Below are 21,982 nucleotides of genomic sequence, written 5' to 3' on the forward strand. Positions count from 1 at the left end.
CAACTGGTTTGTAATATTCAAATTTACGTCTGTTCGAAGAAAACAAAATGCATCACAAGTAGTAAAGATCAGTAACACAGATGATATTAGCAGAATGAAATGCCTTGTGACAAAGGGGATTCATGCCTGTATGATTCTTTTGTATATTTTGATTTTGATTTATTTTAAGAATGCATGCCTCTTATTTATAGGGCTAGGTTTGGTGTTTCTTGTATACTATAGAAAGAGGTTGCCTGTATACAAGCATGGTCAATATGTGAGACCATTTTTTCCATATATTTTCCAACTGTGATTTGCAGTGCGGAGCCATGACGGAGATTAAGGGGGCCAATTGCCCCCTTAATTATTTTATTTTAAAATATTTTTTATATTAGAATTTTAATATAACAACTTAACAAGTTTAATTTTTTTATTAATTACTAATTGATTCAAGCTTTTTTTTTTTAATTATTGTTCCTGTCTCTTTTCCTTTTATAAAATTTTTTTTCAAGTCCTAAACTATTAATTAGTTAAGTAAGTAACCTTTTATACTTTATGTTTTAGGTGAGTTTCCTTCATTTTTTCTATTTATTTCATTGTTTAATTTTAGCTTTATTCCTTAATAATTAGTTATTAAAAATGTTAGAGTTTATGATAATTTATGAATTTGTTAAATTAATATGTGTATAGATAATGCATATTAATATGAATTGAAATGAGTTTTGATGAATTAATATGTATTAATATAAAAAATAATAGTGATCAACTTACTAGTGATTAAAAATGAAATACTGAACAACTTAAAAAATTAGGAACACAATAAAAAAATTAAAAATATATATTAATATTTATATTTAACCCACTTGTATAAAACAACAAGTCAACAAAGAATTATTGTCAATCATTTCACTAATCCCTGGAAGATTTAGAAATAGATGAATGAAAGTTTAATTGTATATATTGAGAAAGAATATTTTTAATGAAATTAAGAATGAAATCATTATGAAACAGTTTCAAAATATGAAAACTCGAAAAGAATAATTATAATGTAAGTTTTTTATTTTAAAAATATTTTTAAATTAATTTTGCTTGACATGAGTTAGTACATGCATTTCAAATTGATTTTTCTATATATTACACATATCTATATAATATATAACATCAAATATTTGTTAGTAATTTGTCTCCTTATTATATTTTTAAAAAAAGTTTAACATGATCACGGCTTTTCTATTATCTTCACTCTTCGGGACCCGATATTTTAGACCACTTCATTGAAGATCACAATTTTGTTCCATGCATGATTGCTTGATTTTTATCCCACTCATGAAATCCTTCATATATATGCGCGTGCGCGCGCGTGCTGGAAAATTTGATGACAAGCTTTTTCTAATTACGGGCAACTAGAGCACACAATTACAAGAAAAAAGGAGGCAAGTGCTAGAAGTCTAAAACCAATACCACAAGCCTATTTAAGTTTGACATACAAACACAAAATTAAAACTTGTAGTAAATAATTTCAACATGTATGAAAGAGTGGTTTTTCATCTATTGATGAAGGAGCACAAATATCGAAGCTAGAAATTGTTGAGGCAGAAGTAACATCCCAAGGTGCTCCCATTACTTCTTTTCTGTCATATTCATTCTCTTGTTCGACGATCAAGTTTTCGGATTTTTTAATCCTCTCCAACGCCATTGTGACTTCTTTCATCGTAGGCCTTTTTCTCCCATTTAACCTCAAGCAGCTCCTAGCCAAGCTAGCAACCATCAACACATCCTCTCTTTTCCCTTGCTTCACAACCTGAGGATCAAGAATATCAAACAGACAGTTGCTCTCCAAGACCATTATGAAATATGTGGCTAAACTTCTGCCTTGTTCTTCTGATCTTGTGAACGAGATTGGCTTCTGCCCAGTAAGTAGCTCAACAAGAACCACACCAAAGCTATAGACATCACTCTTGTCTGTGAATTGGCTTGATTGGAAGTACTCTGGATCCAAGTACCCAAAGGTGCCTTGTACTAGAGTTGTGACATGAGTTTGGTCGATGCTTACTGACCTTGAAGTCCCAAAATCTGCAACTTTGGCTCTATACTCCTTATCAAGCAGGATGTTTGTAGACTTGATGTCTCTATGAAAAATGGGGAGGGAGGCTGCTGAATGTAGATAGAAAAGTGCCTCTGCTACCTCTGCTGCAATCCTTAAGCGCATTTCCCAAGTTAAAGGGAATTCCTCATTAGGGTCATGGAGAAACTGGAAAAGGGTCCCATTAGGAATGAATTCATAGATTAACAATGGAAGTTCAGTCTCTAAACAACAACCCAAAAGCTTAACCACATTTCTATGGTTAATTTGGGATAGAAGGACGACCTCGTTGATAAATTGTCTGAGATTCCCTTCATCAATTTCTTTGGATTTCTTGACTGCAACGATTTTTCCATCCGCCAACATCCCTTTGTAAACTGTTCCTTGGCCTCCCTGGCCCAGCGTTCTATTCACATTGTAATGATCAGTGGCCTTGTCTAATTCTTTCGAAGGAAACATTTTGATTTTCTCGACATTGACTTCACCTGAAGATAGTTGTTCTTGCAGTAAAAGACCACCATTCCTCTTAAAGAAGTTCTTTTTCTTTAGTTTTTCACTCCTCTTTCTCTTGAATACTTTGTACAACCACCATAAACCAATGAGTAGAAACAGTGCTCCAACACCTGCACAAGCCAACCAATTGCATTCAATTCGTTTTTTAGAGCTGAACTCAGAAAAACAAATTCTGTCTGTTTGCTTGAGTAATGGTGCAGTATCTGCAATTATTTGATGCTGCTGGGATAGGATTGGTGATTTTGGGGTTGTACAGCTGCAGCAAGGGTCTAGATTTTATCTCTAACTTCCATTTTGCAGATTGTCTTTACTATTTATCCAGGCAACAGAGTCTGTATCATATAACATCAATTGAATTTCCTTCTTGCTTCCTCTAGCTCATTTTTTTTCCTGTACCGCTTTGATCAGTGGAGGATCAAATTTCCATCAATGGTACATTGTTAAGCGCAGTGTTGTAGTTTGTCTCAATATTCTACTTTATTCATGTCAGTTTTGAAAGGAGAATTTGATTCTTAAAAAACAGCAAGTTAAATTTTAATTTCTTTTTATAATTTTGATTGTCTGCTTTACTAAGTGTACAAATCTTATTTTTAATCTTATGTGAAGAAAAAATTTTATTAGAAGCATATTTCAAGAAAGTGTACTTTTTTACTTGAAACTAATTATTCATACATTTTTTTCAAGAAAGCATTATTCATACATGGGAAAGAAGAAAATTGTGAAACAACGATCTAATTACAAATAAAATTTGAAAAGAAGGGCACAAAACTGAATACTTTAGAAGGCTAAATTGTACGATCAATCTCCATGAGTAATTGGTTAAAATGGCATCAACAAAAAAATTTCATGTCATTGGTTCTTGAATAAATTGATTGATTTCATTTAATCCATTAGTTGACGACAAATTATAGTACGACATATATTATAATTTTACACATGAAATATTTAAAACTAGAGTGATATATACAAGAAATTTTATGGTGTTTATAAAATAATTAGTGGCATATATAAAAAGAAAAATCATAAGTGAAAATATTTTTAGTATTTTAATGGTTCATGGATTTTGTTTTTATTTTTCTTTTTATATCTGTTTTTTTTCTTTTTCAAAGTGAATATTAAAAAATAATTAATAGAATATTAGTAATTATTTTTTTGTATTATGAAATTTGTCGCATATACACACACGTGTCACACGATAATTAATTAATTATTACTATATAGTTATAGGAGCATAAACGTATATACTACTTGAAAAAAAAGAAAAAGAAAAATCGTAAGGGAGGCTGCTGTCTTCTCCGATCTCTCTTAGAGGATCCGCCATTGAATCTGATTTTAATTTCTTCGAGCTTATAAAATCGTCAATTATGACATTTGTAGCACTATCATGAAACAAGCCAACAGCATAGTACTTTTCCTCTAAGCAAACATTACAATGCCAGTCAATTGTTTTCTTGACCCATTTAAAGTGTGACATAATCTATAGTCATTTCTATCATGATGATATAGAGTGAAAATGCAACATACCTATGCCTGCCATTTTAGCTTTGATTTTACGCCGGTAATTGTCGTATGCTCTACCCGCTGCAACACATGAAGAAACCACAGAGTTGATGGATCAGTGAACCATACAATGGTAAACCATGCCAGAAGAATCTATAGAGTAGGAATTGTAACCAGGAGTTTACCTTGACAATAACCATAAAGATAAGGATTTCCTACGAAGCCTGGATAGCAAGAGCATTGAACGGTGGAGCTCTGGTCCGTTGAATTAATGGAAGAATTCACCTTCTTACACCAATAAGAATAACCTGAATTATAGAATGATCCATTCTTAAAAAGTGGTTCAAATACCCTTTCGTCTATCCCCCAATCCAGCACTACGGGAACAGAGTCCCTATGTCTCATGTCATAAGGGTCAAAGTTCCCTCCGAGATAATAATACCTCCAGGATTCGATCCAACTTTGATCAATTAAATAGGCATACCTGCATTGCTTTTCCCCACTGCTTCCTTTTCCATCACCTAACCCATTCATGGTTACATTAAAAACCTTGAGAAATGAAGGAATCCTGGTCTGGCAGCAGTCGATCCCACTGCAGCTAGCCATCATGCTATCGCTGTTTTTGTCACAAATCGACACACACCCACCAACAGTTGATTGATTTTGGGTCATCAAGGCAAGATTGTCACAACCCCTTGCAATGAAGTAATTCTCGGAGGAGAAAACAAAAGGGCTTCCTTCCAAGTCAACAACTGTATTTCTATCTTTGGCACTACAATTTGCAAAAACAATTGGAAACATGACCTGAATCGTACTGTCATCAACTGAGATGTATCTCACCTCCAGATCAGTGCCGTTTACTGTAAGTTTAGGAAGTACTCCACTGCTATAGTTGATGCAGAGTATTTTGAACCTTTCGTCTAGGTAACATCCTTCTTTCTCTCCAAAGGGATATGGAATATCAATGCCTCCACAAGAAGATTCACATCCAGGCACTGTCATCAACTGTGATTCTGCAGTACGCACTGACCAGAACAACAGGATGACCTGAAATACTGTTAACTCAACAGCTGCCATATTCTTTTTCTTTTTCTTTCAGACAGAGTAGCTTTTTAGAAGAGAGAAGGTATAAAACGGGCTCTTACTTGGCCTGTAACCCAGCCATATATATTAAGTTATCCAATATCTTCTTCTTCTTTCTACTAATTTTCTTTGTTTGTTGTTTTCCTTTCGCCTTCCATGAGTAGAAAGTTCAAAACCAAAGTCTTTAGAACCACACAAAGAATTAAGCAGCCAGGCTTGACCGAGTCAGTCATTAATTGCACTATCCTATAGTGGGTTATAATTGCATGAACGGTCTAGTTTTGCCAATGGGACTCTATCTCCTCTTGAAGCTACAGTACTCCCACTTTTATTAGATGTTGCAGGTTCAATTCCTCGAAAGGGAAGTCAATCTCAATTGTTAAAGCATCCAAAAAAAAATTCATTTTCTTTGTTTATTAATTTGAACTTGAAATTTTTATTAAAGGCTCTTCAACATTAAATTTTCTAGCTATTTCCTAAAGTATAATATATATATATATATATATATATATGAGTAATCAAATTAAAAAATCTACAAATATTTAATGCTAACACAACCCTGCACAAATCTAAACCACATTTTTCTACTTTGAGACGGTAGCTTTTTAGCAGAGAGAAGGAACATAAACGGGCTTTTACATGGAAAGTAACCCAGCCATATGTTAAGCTGTCCAATCTATATATTAAGTTATCCAATCATTTACCCCTTACCAAACATACCCTAACATCATATATCATGCTATCAAGTTAAATCTTGACATTACATTTCTATCTAGGTGTGCGTCTGATCAACAGATCTTCTCTGATCACTTGTAAGGTTCCATCCACTTGATGTTAGGGGCTCCACAGTCATTATTTTCATTAGTCTATTTGTTAATGTTTTTCTTCAACTTGTGGAACGACGTGCATGTTCCTCCACCTACTTGTTTTAACTTCTTTGATTTTTCTTGATTGACTTGCGAAGTCATGTGTTCTGAACCAGTCGAAGACATGACAGAAGAGACAAGAAACCACCTTCTATAATCAAAGCTTGATTGCAGGGCTTATTCGTGATTCCACAGTGACTCGGCGCTACCAATCTTTTTTTTCTTTTATTTTTCTCTCCTCTTAAAAATTTACTTTTGGCTTTTCAAATTTGCAAATCAGCCCTTTACATTTTTTTTTCTTTGAATTTTTTTTCCTCTTTTTTTATTTGTTTTATTTTAATTTATTTCTAAAATTGAAATTTTTTTAATTTGATCCTCCTTCAATGTTTTAATATTTTATTCATATTCTTTTGATTATTTTTTTTATTTGAAATAATTTTTTAAATTGATTTTTTTTATTTCACCTTCCTTCATTTTTTTTTCTTTTAGATTTGATGGTCATTCTTTTTATTGTTATTTTTTTCTTTGGTAAATTTTTAAATTGAAAATATTTTTGTTGATTTCATCCATCAACATTAAATTGATTGAGAATTGAGTTTCTTAATTGAACTCAAGTCTATTATTTCATGGGTTGTGAAATTAAAATATTAGCCTATATTTAGAAAATTTGTCCTAGTCAATTACTGTGGATTAAAATAATAAATTTACAATTTTATTTTTAAAAAAATTTCACACTCACTCTTCGCTAATGGATGGTGGGTTGATGAGGTGACTAAATTTGACTACTTGTTGAGGGGTTGGGGGTGATTTCCATACTACTATAAGAATAAGCACCCTACCAAAATAAGAAATACTATAGTATTTAAGTTTCTTGTTAGTAAATATACTAGGAGAATAATGTATAAAAACAAGAGTTAGTAAATATACTAGGAGAATAATGTATAAAAACAAGAGGTGTAGTAGAGTGTCTAGAGGGAAAAGTGTGTACAACTGGGTAGGAGGGGGGATTGTGGAGCAGGCCCAGCAGGGGAATAACAATATGTATAAGAGCAGAGGTGTGTGTAGTAGAAGAGGAGAAATATGTGTAGGAGGAGAGGAACAATGTTGTTTGGTGGCTTTTTGTGGCCTCTTATGCTCTGTGTGATTCTGTCCTTATGTGGGTGGCCTGGGGTATTTATATCCTTGGCCCTTAAGACCATGTGGTTTACCTAATGAGAAATGGAGGAGAAGAAATACTTTTTAATCATGCGCATGTAACTGCAAAATAAGTTATTGAGTGTAGGTGCCACACTGTACAGGGTAGGTGCTGTACTTATTAGTGGTACAGAGTGAAAATTCAGCAACAACGTACCTAGGCCTGCCATTTTAGCTTTGATTCTCCGCCGGTAATCGTCGTATACTCTACCCTCTGTAACACCTGGATAAACCACAGAGTTGATCAGTAAACCATACAACGGTAAACCATGCCAGAAGAATCTATAGAGTAGGAAATGTAACCAGGAGTTTACCTTGACAAATACCAGAAAGATAAGGATTTCCTTCGAAACCTGGATTGCAAGAACATTGAACTTTCTCCTTATTATTTGTGGGTGTAGACATTACATATCTATGTAAAATCTTTGCATTATGATTATTTCTTTTATATTTACTACTTTATGGGATTTTTCTACTTCCCCAATCTTCTTCTCTAATGGTAACTTTTAGAACTTCATTTATACACTACATAGGATTTTCTATAGATTTTAATTCGATCATCAAGCATGCATGCATGATGCATGTAGCCTGGTAGCATGCAGCAATACGAACAACAAGTGCTAGCTGGAGTCCTGGCTATTGCAAAAGGAATCAATATTCATGTAGAGCATGATAATATTTTGAGTTATTTTCCACTTAAGTTTCCGGAAAATTCTTTATTTTACAAACTATGCACATACCTAAATTCCCCGTTTTACAATTTGTTAGTGTGGCATCTACTTGAATGTCTTGTCTGAGAGGGGAGGCCGGCGCCTCCATGAGTTATTAGTCTTATAGGTTAGTTACGCAGTTGTTTATGGTAAAGTAATTATTCTCGTAGTTATTCATACGATTAGGATGCGTAGTAAGTTTACAACCCTACAAAGTCTATAAATATCAAAGACGTCTTGTATGAAGAAGAGAACATACAAAACCCCACACACTTATAAGTGTCGAGTTCTGAATCCTCCCATTCATTCAACCAACCAGTTGGCAACAGTTCAGTTTTCTTGTATACCAGGCTTTGTAGGAAATCCTTATTTAGTTCGTTGTGAAGGTAAATTCCTGGTTAATTTTACAATTTTCTTATTTTCTTCGGCATTATACTTCCTACTCCATCGATTCTTCTCGAATTTTTTACCATTACATGGTGTAAAGATCAACTATGTTACTCTATGTGACAGAGGATCCAGACTACATGGATTGCCAGGGACGTGAGAGAAAAAACGTTGGTCCTGGTTATGTTGCTGCATTTGCATCCTATATCATCTAAGAAATGACAATTGCTTAGGAGTAAGAATACTTGTATTTTTCCTGATCAGTTCCCTTTCCCTATCTGTTCATAATTGCTTACTCTTGTAGGAATTGGAGTGGGATTTGGAGCATTGTTTATGCTCATTGGTCTGTGGTGGTTGTACAAAGTATTCACGAGGAGGAATGAAAAACAGAGGAAAAAATACTTCTTATGGAATGGTGGTTTATTGCTGCAAGAAAAACTGTCTTCAGGTGAAGTCCATGTTGGGAAAATCAAATTGTTTACATCCAAAGAACTAGACAATGCCACAGATCACTACAATGTGAATAGAATGCTTGGCCAGGGAGGTTGGCTGATGGAAAGATCATTGCAGGTAAAGAAATCCAAAATTCTTGATGAAGGGAAACTCAGACAATTTATCAATGAGGTGGTCATTCTTTCACAAATTAACCATAGAAATTTGGTTAAAATTTTGGGCTGTTGCTTGGAGACTGAAGTTCCATTGTTGGTCTCTGAATTCATTCCTAATGGGACACTTTCCCAGTTTCTCCACTACCCAAATGAGGAACTCCCATTAACATGGGAAATGCGCTTAGGGATTGCAACAGAGGTAGCAGGGGCACTCTCCTACCTGCAGTCAGCAGCTTCCATCCCCATTTATCACAGAGACATCAAGTCTACAAACACACTGCTTGATGCCAAATAAAGGGAAAAAGTAGCAGATTTTGGGGCATCAAAGTCAGTAACCATTGACCAGACTCATCTCACAACTCTGGTACACGGTACACGGTACCTTTGGATACTTGGATACAGAGTACTTTCAATCAAGCCAGTTCACCGACAAGAGTGATGTATATAGCTTTGGTGTAGTCCTCGTCGAGCTACTCACTGGACAAAAGGCAGTATCCTTTAGCAGATCGGATGATGAAGCCAGAAGTTTAGTGACATATTTCCTTATGTCCATAGAGGACAACCGTCTGTCAGGAATTCTTGATCCTCAAGTTAAAGTTCAAGGCAGGAAGGAGGATATAATGATGGTTGCTGTCTTGGCTAAGAGCCGCTTGAGCATGAAAGGAAAAGAAAGGCCTGCAATGAAAGAAGTTACTATGGTGTTGGAGGGCATCAGAAACTCACATGAGTGTCAAAAATCAGCGAAGGATTTTATCATTCCGCAAGAGATCGATTATGATGCAAACGATTTCATGGAGGTATACCTTGGCACCTAGTTTCTGTCACAGCAGATTCTGATTGAGATCTTTTACAGTTGTGGTGCTTCATCACCAGATACAAAACCTTTCTTAATTACATATTTTATTCTGCCATAGATATATTGAACCTGATTTATAGATTTATTATATTAATGAACAATGGTGGTGCCACATACTTTTTGGTGTTACATTTTAATTACTAAATTATTTGTGTGTGTGTGTGTATCGTCTCAATCTAAAAATGTAATATAGGCTTTTTTTTCTTAAATGCCTTGTGCTAATTTAATTTAATTAATTAGAGAAAATGTGGCGGTAGAATTAGTACTCATAATTGTTTAGATAAACTGTTTTTTTATGAAAAATAAATAAATTATAAACAATAAAAATTTTAAATCGTATCTTGTAATTAAAATTTGCATAAACTTAACCATATATCATATTTTATCAATTTTAATTTAATTAGAGAATGAGAATAGATGGATTTGAATTGGTTTGACTATTGCGATCTTGAAATTATATGAAAAACTATCTTAGATTTTTTTCACTTCATTCATTTTAAAATTATTAAAAATAAAATCTCAAATTCTTATGAAATTAATTTTTTATTGGGTTATATTTTCTCTGAAATTTTATTATAACAAGTTTTTACTTCTATTTATTATGCAAATATTATAAATCATATAAAAAATATCCTTGAATTGTTTATCTTAAAAAAAAAACTAGCTGCAATTCTCGAATGTTTGTCTATAATTATTTATTATTTAAAGACTTTGTGTTTTACTATTAGTTTTTATTTTCTTCCTGGGAAATTTTTCTACTACTTTGAATGGTGCAAATTAAAATATTTTGTGTTTTGGGGATTTTTTTAATTTATTTTTTTGAATATTTTATTTATTTCTTATTATTCAAAACAAACTATAACATAATGAGAATAAGGTAAGAGAAATGTAAGGAAACGAAGAAAAAAAAAGTGATAGTATTAATTACCTTTAATATCCAAATTAACTATATACGAAGGCAACCCACCACCACCATGAGACGTGTTTTAAATTAAAATCCATAAAATCATGCATCCTGTTCAAGAATATACAAAACAACTCATATATATGTATATAAACATTGGATATTTCTATTTACATTTGGCGTTTATGCTGAGAATACATTAATTAATGTCAACACTTAATTAAATATATTCATCTTTTCCTAGAAAAAAAGAAAGAGTAAATATTGTCTACCTTGTAGTTTATATTTAATCAGCAAAGATTGTGCTTGTCATCTTTTCAGTTAATCCTCAAAAATTGTGTTTATTTAATTTATTTAATCATTATCTACTTAGAATTAATATTAAATTTAAAACATCTCACAAAGGTAGTTTTCTATAATGCTAGCATCACTGTAGATTATCCTGCCTGAAAAGCTATCCAAGGCCATATGCAGTAGTTTTGGTAAATATAAAAGGAAAAACATCTTACAAAGGTCAAGACTCTTGAAACGGCACAACCTCTTGCTATATATATAATACGACGGGCACCATATGCTAAAATATGATCCAAACGAACGTGATTTCTTTGACCAGACATTTCATACTGCTAGTGTTATTATCTCTGTCGCTGATCATAACTATCTGTGATGCAATCTGTCCATATACCAACTCATTTAAATATCACCAATGGCTTAGGTGCTGGCTTGGACCTTACAATCCATTGCAAATCCAAAGACGACGATCTTGGGCAGCATGTAGTCCCTTTTGGTGGCGAATATACAATTGATTTCTGCACCAACTTCTGGAGAACCACAGTGTTCTTCTGTGGCATGTCATGGTCAAGTGAATTCCATTGGTTTGATATCTACGATGCTTCCAGGGATCCCTATTGTGGCGACTGCAATTGGACAATACAAGCAACTGGGCCATGCGTGGATTATTATAAATATATTTGGAAGGAATTTGTATGTTATCCTTGGAATAAGAAGGTATATCTTCATTAAAGTGCGAGCTAGCTCTCAATCTCATCCTTTGTTTAATTTGCTAGCTGCATAAAATGGAGGCAACAAAAAAATAAGTGTATCATGTATTAATAATGAATTTCTCCACCCATTAGAGTGTTTTCTTTTCATTATTTAGATATTTTTTTTAAGGAATAACATTATTTTGGTTGTGATCATCAGGATTTACCATTGCTTATAAAATTCAGAGACTTATATTTAATGCCGGTTATTACAGAATATAATATTATAAGTTATTTTGGGTACGTCTCTCGCCTAGATTTTTAGATTTAGTTTTCGCACGCGGACACGAATATCAATGTTATAAAACTTGATTTGATTTGGTAATTCAATACGGTGATTCATCTATTCAAAACATAATCTAGGTTTTATATTAAATTGAATAAAAAATAATCTAATCAACTTTTTATCCTATCAACATAATACAAAACTTAAATAAAACTTGGCTTGATTTTTAAAAAATAATTTAAAATGATATCATTTAAAAAAATAATAATATAGTTTTAGATTGAGGACTTTTCTTAAACTATAGACAGACCAACAACTGGAAAACACGACAAGATCTTAGATTTTATCAGACAATTAAACAATGCAGTCTACCTTAAGTAGGGCGTATTTGGGGTGCTAATACATTTCCTTTACGTAATCAGTCTTTGTACCTGATCTCTGAGACCAGTTAGGGTTTCTAGTGACCAAAATACTAGGTGATAACTCTCATTTCTGCTTTCCACAGATAAAAAACAAGAATTACTTGTCTCCCTATATTTTCCTAATAGATAAGTTTTGAGAGCAGATTCGATCGTCGCGACGCCGTATATGTGCAATACCACTATTTAAATCCATCCTTAAAGTATTGGAATGATACATATTGATTACAGATTGTTAGAAATTTCATGGAAAGATAATGAAGGTCCTGAAATTCCTTCGAGTGCTGTATATTAATAAGATTTTCTTCATTAATTAGAACCATAATTAATTAAAGCAAAATTAATTTCAGTGGATTTTTCTTCTTTAGAACCATAATTACTCTTAAGATATCCAAAATCGGTTTGACCAAACGAATTATTGTCAAATTCTGTGGGGGTATAGGATTTTCTTAACTATGCTTAGCATGATTTTTAATCATTTTGATGGTAGCTGATCAAAGCCTGTGAGTAGTGATCAAAGCCACCTAATGCATTATCAGAATTCGAAACACTTCAAATATAATAAAGAAAATGAATCATAAACATTGTCGATGTTGAGTGTAAAAAAAGAAACGCCAAGCCCAGCTCACTTTGGGCTGGTCTGCGATCACCTTTCCTGATCCAGGCCCAGGCGAGGTGAAACTCCCCATGCATGAGCGAGACTCGCCCCGGCCTGCCCTGTATATTTTTTTTCTTCCTAACTTTTTACACATTTATTTTACAAAATTATATGAGTAGCACCTGTAATTTTTTCTACCGCTTACGCACTACAATAATAATTTCTCGTATGCTTATTAACTAATACACTAAAAGGCAGCGGAAAGTACTATAGTTTTCTCTGCATCACATGTTTTTTTTCCTGTTTGTTTTTTTTTGTTTTGTCTTTTTCTTTTTTTTCCCCCCACATTTTTTTCATTTTTTCCCTTTTTTTTTGTTTTACATGTTTTTTTTTACCCAAGATTGTCTTATTTTTTTTTATTCTTTTTTGTTTTTGTATTTTTTTTTAAATTATCTTTGTTGATTTTTTTTTAATATTGAACTGATTGAAAATTTAGTTCTGTAGTTTTTTCTTTAAAACATTATTGATTACTACAATATTTCCCTACATAACTTTTTTTTTATGAATTTTTTTTTTTCAAAATGATATTTGTCGATTTTGCTTCATAGTTTTTTTCTTTAAAACACTGTGGATTGTTACAATGTTTTTCCACGTGGTTTTTGTTTCGCGACAGTGTTTCCCCGCATATTTTTTTTAAAATTATCTTTGTCAATTTTTTTTTTAATATTGAACTAGTTGAGAATTCAGCTTTAACTTTCCCCACATGTTTTTTTTTCATTTGTTTTTGCTTTTTCTTTCCCAAAATTGTCTTCTTCTTCTTTTTTTGTGTTTTTTTTTTCAGAATTATTTTTGTTGATTTTATTTTTTTTATATGGAGCTTGTTGAAAATTTAGTTTTGTAGTTTTTTTTTTAAAAAAAACAATGTGGATTGCTACAGTGTTTCCCCACATAGTTTTTTTATGATTTTTTTTCCAGAATTGTCTTTGTCGATTTTATTTTTTTCATATTGAGCTGGTTGAGAATTTAGCTCCGTAGTTTTTTTTCTTTAAAACACTGTGGATTGCTACAGTGTTCCACCACATGATTTTTTTGTTATGATTTTTCTCAAAATTGTCTTTATCGATTTTATTATTTTTAATATTGAGCTGGTTGAGAATTACAACTGTAGATTTCCTCATGAAACACTATAAATTGCTACAGTGTTTCTCTGCAAAGTTTTTTTTCTCCTTTTGTTTTTGTCGATTTTATTTTTTTCATATCGAGCTGGTTGAGAATTTAGTTTCGTAGTTTTTTTCTTTAAAACACTATGAATTACAATAATTTTTCTCTATATTTTTTTTTTCTATAAATCCATAACAACACATAAACATACAACAAGCTCCCGGCATCACGTAGGCATTACATCTACTTTCTATCTACAACGTGTGTTAATGCTGCCCTTTATTATTACCCTGATAAAGCATTCACCGTGTGTTATTCACGGTCCATTTTCTTAGAAAGAACTTCAATCCCATCAAGGTAAGGGGGATAAAAGGATTGTTTGGAACTGCTTATGTTTCTCTAAATTTTTTTAAAAAATGTTTAAAATTAATAACTTTTATGTTTTTTTATTGTTTTAGTTAAAAATAATTTTTTAAAAAATAAAAAATTATTATTTTAATATATTTTCGAGAAAAAAACACTTTAAAAATAACCGCTATCATACTTATAAATACCCTTTAATTATTAATACTTAGCTCACTCTCCCCTAAACATAGAACTCATTTAATGAAAGAAAACACACCGATCTTTTCACTAAAAAAATTTATTATTTTTATCTTTTTAATTGTTTACCTTCATTTCTCATTCTATGAAAGATTTATTTTATAGAATCAACACAACACGGACTCAAAACTTATTAATCAAGAAAAGTCCATTTCCATGTAAAGTTTTTTTCACTACTACAAAAATATAAACTTAACCAAACTTAATTGAATTGGTTTTATCATAGATCTTGTTCTGTATATTGCTGGGAAGCTCTCAGTGACACCGAGGACCCATCAGGGGAGAAAGAGAAGAAAAATACAAATAAAACAAGATGCTAAGAAAACAAATTAATGAGTATGTGAGCGACATTGATTATCGTAAAATTATACAAACATTTATAGATCAATATTTGTTTTATTTTTTCCCTTTTTGATTTTTCTTTTTGAAACTGAATATGAATTTGATATTTACACATTTAATGTTATTTTGTAATTGATTGAAACTTTGAAATGATTTTTATTATTATTATTTTAAAATAAATTGATGAAAAGACACTACAATTTTTTTTTATCAAAATATTAATAAATATAGAAGATCTAAATTATGAAAAACAACTATGTTAAAAAACCAAAAATCATAAAATAATTTTCTATATTAAGAAAAAAAGGAAATTTATCATGTTTTTTATTGAAACACTGAATGACAAACCAAAATTCTAGATTTCAAAAAATAAAAAAAAAATGAATCTAAATTCATTTTGGTATTTATTTTTAGAGGTCCTGTTAACTGAACAGTACCAAAATGAATTTATCAAAATAGAAACCGAACAACCAAATACCGGCTCCTAGCAATATTTTCACTCCAATATAATAATAACAATAATTACAAAAAAAAAACTCTTTCTCTGAACAGGAATATTGGTTGGTTCCTCTTGGCCTACATGTAACTTATGTAGCATTTAATTTATATTATGAAATAGAAAAGATAAATACAAATGGGATAAGAATACACTTTATAGCAGGGACGGAGATAAAAATCATAAAATATATGTCTGAGAGACAGATTTAAGCTAATTTTTATCTCTCCAAGAAGGAGGAATGGACGGAATATGGGCCGAGGACAACACTCATTATTATTAAAAAAAACTGTGCATTAAAATTTATTTATTTTTGTTAATTTGAGTATATGAGATATCTTCTAAATAACTTGCCCATCACTTAAAATTAAATCTTTCTGTCACTTAAAATTAAATCTTTCTGATGATGTTAAAAAAAATTCAAGTAATTTAAGAGGAAGGTTTATGGATGTTTTGAATAATCAGTTAATTTTTTAATATTAACAATGTGATCTATTCTTCTTAGTCAAGGTGGCTGAAAAATAGTGTCTAATGCTTACAAAAAGTTTCATTTGGTGAATTTGGAAACTCTCTAATGATTAAGTTAGTGATTTTTTGAGAAACAATATAATAATATTACAGGGAGATACTCTAAAAATAACCATGCGGTAAAGAATAAAAATTCTGAACCTTCTTTAGTTGAAGGATTCGTGGTCTATTTATAACTCATGAATCTCTTTTATGGAGAAGAGGGGCTAAAGAGTAATATTGCCCTGATGGTTTTAATGAGAAAAAATATTCCTGGTATATATATTAATGTTGATAGAAAATATCTCTAATATAAGTATTAATGAGGAAAAATATTACTAATATATGTATTAATAATGTTAATAGAAATATAATGGGCAATTAGAGATCTTTTATATATTATTCCTTACTTAATAATAATATAGATGGCAATATGGTGGGCTCTAAAGGAATTTTATATAACCAAGGGTGTAAAGAGAGTATTATTTAAAATGTAGTTATGTCCATGAAATTAGATCATTCTCTTGACTGAACAGTAAAAAGTGTTTTTAGGAGTTTTTTAGACCTATTAAATGTAGATTTATAAATTCTATTTAAAAAATTTTAATACATACCTCTCACATCAGTTTATTACATTTAAAAAAAGTTTAATATGATCATGGCTTTTCTATTATCTTCACTCTTCGGGACCCTATATTTTAGACCACTTCATTGAAGATCACAGTTTTGTTCCATGCACGATTGCTTGATTTTTATCCCCCTCAAGAAATTCTTTATATATATATATATATATATATATATATATATGCGCGCGCGCGCGCAGTAAAAATTGTTAACAAGCTTTTTCTAATTACGGGCAACTAGAACACACAATTACAAGAAAAAAGGAGGCTATTTAAGTTTGACATACAAACACAAAATTAAAACATGTAAATAATTTCAATATGTATGAAAGAGTGGTTTCTCATCTAGTGATGAAGGAGCACAAATATCGAAGCTAGAAATTGTTGGGGCAGAAGTAACATCCCAAGGTGCTCCCATTACTTCTTTTCTGTCATATTCATTCTCTTGTTGGACGATCAAGTTTTCGGATTTTTTAATCCTCTCCAACACCATTGTGACTCCTTTCATCGTAGGCCTTTCTTTCCCATTTAACCTCAAGCAGCTCCTAGCCAAGCTAGCAACCATCAACACATCCTCTCTTTCCCCTTGCTTCACAACCTGAGGATCAAGAATATCAAACAGGCAGTTGCTCTCCATGGCCATTATGAAATATGTGGCTAAACTTCTGCCTTGTTCTTCTGATCTTGTGAACGAGATTGGCTTCTGCCCAGTAAGTAGCTCAACAAGAACTACACCAAAGCTATAGACATCACTCTTGTCTGTGAATTGGCTTGATTGGAAGTACTCTGGATCCAAGTACCCAAAGGTGCCTTGTACTCGAGTTGTGACATGAGTTTGGTCGATGCTTACTGACCTTGAAGTCCCAAAATCTGCAACTTTGGCTCTATACTTCTCATCAAGCAGTATGTTTGTAGACTTGATGTCTCTATGAAAAATGGGGAGGGAGGCTGCTGAATGTAGATAGAAAAGTGCCCCTGCTACCTCTGCTGCAATCCTTAAGCGCATTTCCCAAGTTAAAGGGAAGTCCTCATTAGGGTCATGGAGAAACTGGAAAAGGGTCCCATTAGGAATGAATTCGTAGACTAACAATGGAAGTTCAGTCTCTAAACAACAACCCAAAAGCTTAACCACATTTCTATGGTTAATTTGGGATAGAAGGACGACCTCGTTGATAAATTGTCTGAGATTCCCTTCATCAATTACTTTGGATTTCTTGACTGCAACGATTTTTCCATCCGCCAACATCCCTTTGTAAACTGTTCCTTGGCCTCCCTGGCCCAGCGTTCTATTCACATTGTAATGATCAGTGGCCTTGTCTAATTCTTTCGAAGGAAACATTTTGATTTTCTCAACATTGACTTCACCTGAAGATAGTTGTTCTTGCAGTAAAAGACCACCATTCCTCTTAAAGTACTTTCTCTTTAGTTTTTCACTCCTCTTTCTCTTGAATACTTTGTACAACCACCATAAACCAATGAGTAAAAACAGTGCTCCAAATCCCACTCCAACACCTGCACAAGTCAACCAATTGCATTCAATTCTTTTATTAGAGCTGAACTCAGAAAAACAAATTCTGTGTGTTTGCTTGAGTAATGGTGCAGTATCTGCAATTATTTGATACTGCTGGGATAGGATTGGTGATTTTTGGGCTGTACAGCTGCAGCAAGGGTCTAGATTTTATCACTAACTTCCCTTTTGCAGACCGTCTTTACTATTTATCCAGGCAACAGAGTCTGTATCCTATAACAAGAATTGAATTTCCTTCTTGCTTCCTCTACCTCATTGTTTTTCCTAAGTGTACAAATCTTATTTTTAATCTTATGTGAAGAAAAAAAATTTATTACAAGCATATTTCAAGAAAGTGTACTTTTTTACTTGAAACTAATTATTCATACATTTTTTCAAGAAAGCATTATTCATACTTGGGAAAGAAGAAAATTGTGAAACAACGATCTGATTACAAATAAAATTTGAAAAGAAGGGCACAAAATTGAATACTTTAGAAGGCTAAATTGTACGATCAATCTCCATGAGTACTTGGTTAAAATGGCATCAACAAAAAAATCCCATGTCATTGGTTCTTGAATAAATTGATTGATTTGATTTAGTCCATCAATTTACCACAAATTATAGTATGATATATATCATAATTTTAAACGTAGAATATTTAAAATTAGAGTGATATATACGAGAAATTTTATGATGTTTATAAAATAATTAGTGGTATATATACAAAAAATCACAAGGGAAAATATTTTTAGCATTTTAATGATTCATGGATTTTATTTTTATTTTTCTCCTTGTATCTGTTTTTATTTTCAAAGTGAATATTAAAAAATAATTAATAGAATATTTCTATTTTTTTGTGTGTATTATAAAATTTATCGTATATATACACATGTCACATGATAATTAATTAATTATTACTAGATATAGGAGCATAAATGTATATACTACTTGAAAAAAAGAAAAAGAAAAATCGCAAGGGAGGCCGCTGTCTTCTCCGGTCTCTCTTAGAGGATCCGCCATTGAATCTAATTTTTCTTGGAGCTTATAAAATCGTCAATTATGACATTTGTAGCACTATCATGAGACAAGTCAACAACATAGTGTTCCTCTAAGCAAACATCACAATGCCAGTCAATTGTTTTCTTGACCCATTTAAAGTGTGACATAAGCTATAGTCATTTCTATCATGTGGTATAGAGTGAAAATGCAGCAACAACATACCTAGGCCTGCCATTTTAGCTTTGATTTTACGCCGGTAATGGACGTATGTTCTACCCTCTGCAACACATGGAGAATCCACAGAGTTGATGGATCAGTAGACCATACAATGGTAAACCATGCCAGAAGAATCTATAGAGTAGGAATTGTAACCAGGAGTTTACCTTGACAAATACCAGAAAGATAAGGATTTCCTTCGAAGCCTGGTTTGCAAGAACATTTAACGGTGGAGCTCTGGTTGGTTGAAGTAATGGAAGGACTCGGAAACTCACACGTAGAAGTATAACTTGAATTATAGAATGATCCATTCTTAACAAGTGATTCAAATACCCTTCTGTCTATCCCCCAATCCAGCACTACGGGAACATGGTCCCTTTCTCTCTTGTCATAATAAAAGTCAAAGTTCCCTCCGAAATAATAATCATAATAATACCCCCCGTAGTTGGTCCATCTTTCATCAATTAAAAAGGCATACCTGCATTCATTTTCCCCTCTGCTTCCTTTTCCATCTTCTAACCCCTTCATGGTTACATTAAAAACCTTGAGAAATGAAGGAATCCTGGTCTGGCAACAGTCGATCCCACTGCAGCTAGCCATCATGCTATCACGGTTTTTGTCACAAAGTGACACACACCCACCAATAGCAGATTGATTTTGGTTCATCAAGGCAAGATTGCCACAACCCCTTGCAATGAAGTAATTCTCGGAGGAGAAAACAAAAGGGCTTCCTTCCAAGTCAACAACTGTGTTTCCATCTTTGCCACTACAATTTGCAAAAACAATTGGAAACATGACCGCAATCGTACTGTCATCAACTGAGATGTTATTCACCTCCAGATCAGTGCCGTTTACTGTAAGTTTAGGAACTCCACTACTGGAGTTGCAGAGTATTTTGAACCTTTCGTCTAGGTAACATCCTTCTTTCATTCCAAAGGGATATGGAATACTAATGTCTCCACAATAAGATTCACATCCAGGCAATGTCATAACCTGTGATTCTGCAGTACGCAATGACCAGAACAACAGGATGACCTGAAATACTGTTAACTCAACAGCTGCCATATTCCTTTTCTTCTTCTTCCAGACAGAGTAGCTTTATAGAAGAGAGAAGGTATAAAACGGGCTCTTACTTGGCAAGTAACCCAGCCATATGTTAAGTTATCCAAGATCTTCTTCTTCTTTCTACTAATTCTTTCTTTCTTTGTTTTTTCTCCTTTCGCCTTCCATGAGTAGAAAGCTCAAAACCGAAGCCTTTAGAACCAAGAGGTTGCAGGTTCAATTCTTATAAGAATTAAGCAGCCAGACGTGACCGAGTCAGTCAATTCGGTCTATTTTGCCAATTGGACTCTATCTCCTCTTGAAGCTACACTCCACTTTTATTAGAGGTTGCCGGTTCAATTCCTCGAAAAGGCAGTCAATGTCAATTGCTAAAGCATCAAAAGAAAAGAAAGAAAAAATTTCATTTTATTTGTTTATTAACTTGAACTTGAAATATTTATTAAAGGTTCTTGAACATTAAGTTTTCTATTTCCTAAAGTATATATACATGTAAAATTAACATGCAATTTTAACGAATTACCTTTCTTTTTTAACTCTATTTATAATTTAGCTAATTTAAGAAAAGGAGATACTTAGAGATTTAGAAAGAAATCTTTAATTAATTTTCAAAATTCTCTTTATCTCTTCTGATCTATGGTATTAATGCAAAGTGGAAGATAGGCTCGCCGAAATAACAAAGATTACTTCCCACTCATAGAAAATGACTGCCATTCATTTAGTATTAATTGAGACATTTAAGAACCGTGAAAGGGTAACTGGGGAGTTAAGGACATTCATTTTCTTTTCTGATCACTTACAAGGTTCCATCCACTTGATGTTAGGGGCTCTACAGTCATCTTTTTTTTTTTAGTTTAACGTGAATGTCTGGGCCAGCTTGCGTGTACCTCGACTAATCCCACGGGTCCTGAAGTTAACGACTATGTAAGCCTCCAGTGACCATCATATGAGCAACCACAGGGCTCGAACCTGAAACCACAGAAAAAACAAACTTTTTGATCTCAAGTTTTTATCACTAGAACACCTTGATGATTTTCTACTGTCAGTATCTTCATTAGTCTATTTGTTAATGTTTTTCTTCCACTTGTGGAACGACGTGCATGTTCCTCCACCTACTTGTTTAACTTCTTTGATTTTTCTTGATTGACTTGCGAAGTCATGTGTTCTGAACCAGTCGAAGACATGACAGAAGAGACAAGAAACCACCTTCTATAATCAAAGCTTGATTGCAGGGCTTATTCGTGATTCCACAGTGATTCGGCGCTACCAATCTTTTTTTTCTTTTATTTTTCTCTCCTCTTAAAAATTTACTTCTGGCTATTCAAATTTGCAAATCAGCCCTTTACATTTTTTTTCTTTGGATTTTTTATTCCTTTTTTTATTTGTTTTATTTTAATTTATTTCTAAAATTAAAATTTTTTGAATTTGATCCTCCTTCAATGTTTTAATCTATTAGATTTTATTCATATTCTTTTGATTATTTTTTTTATTTGAGAT

General features: G+C 32.6%; 1 protein-coding gene across 7 annotated transcripts; it reads right to left on the reverse strand.

Annotated features, from left to right (window-relative positions):
• Positions 1 to 1,350: 1,350 nt before the first annotated feature.
• On the reverse strand, positions 1,351 to 20,620 carry LOC18110350 (wall-associated receptor kinase-like 1). 7 transcript variants are annotated; one of them, XM_052449068.1, is made up of 4 exons: positions 20,541 to 20,620; positions 4,261 to 5,201; positions 4,100 to 4,156; positions 1,351 to 2,685 (listed from the first exon to the last, which is right to left on the reverse strand). In XM_052449068.1, exons 2-4 carry the CDS (start codon positions 5,150 to 5,152, stop codon positions 1,499 to 1,501), a joined length of 2,136 nt encoding a protein of 711 aa, XP_052305028.1. In that variant the 5' UTR covers positions 5,153 to 5,201; positions 20,541 to 20,620; the 3' UTR covers positions 1,351 to 1,498. The 7 variants fall into 7 exon arrangements, with proteins under 7 accessions (XP_052305028.1, XP_052305024.1, XP_052305027.1 ...); XM_052449064.1 differs by lacking the exons at positions 4,100 to 4,156; positions 4,261 to 5,201 and adding exons at positions 17,556 to 18,213; positions 19,433 to 19,489 and having other exon boundaries at positions 1,351 to 2,036; positions 19,594 to 20,593; XM_052449067.1 differs by having other exon boundaries at positions 4,261 to 4,988; positions 20,328 to 20,547.
• Positions 20,621 to 21,982: the final 1,362 nt, after the last annotated feature.

Source organism: Populus trichocarpa, chromosome 18 (assembly GCF_000002775.5).
Source record: "Populus trichocarpa isolate Nisqually-1 chromosome 18, P.trichocarpa_v4.1, whole genome shotgun sequence".
NCBI classification, from domain to species: domain Eukaryota; kingdom Viridiplantae; phylum Streptophyta; class Magnoliopsida; order Malpighiales; family Salicaceae; genus Populus; species Populus trichocarpa.

What these genes read in the sequence shown, in the direction of transcription:
- LOC18110350 (XM_052449064.1), bottom strand. Translation starts at nt 20,491, where the DNA reads ATGGCAGCTGTTGAGTTAACAGTATTTCAGGTCATCCTGTTGTTCTGG. An exon ending in TCTTTCTGGTATTTGTCAAG is followed by an intron (nt 19,490 to 19,593) that starts GTAAACTCCTGG and finishes CATGTGTTGCAG; the next exon opens with AGGGTAGAACATACGTCCAT. An exon ending in AGCTAAAATGGCAGGCCTAG is followed by an intron (nt 18,214 to 19,432) that starts GTATGTTGTTGC and finishes TGACTTGTGCAG; the next exon opens with GTGTTGGAGTGGGATTTGGA.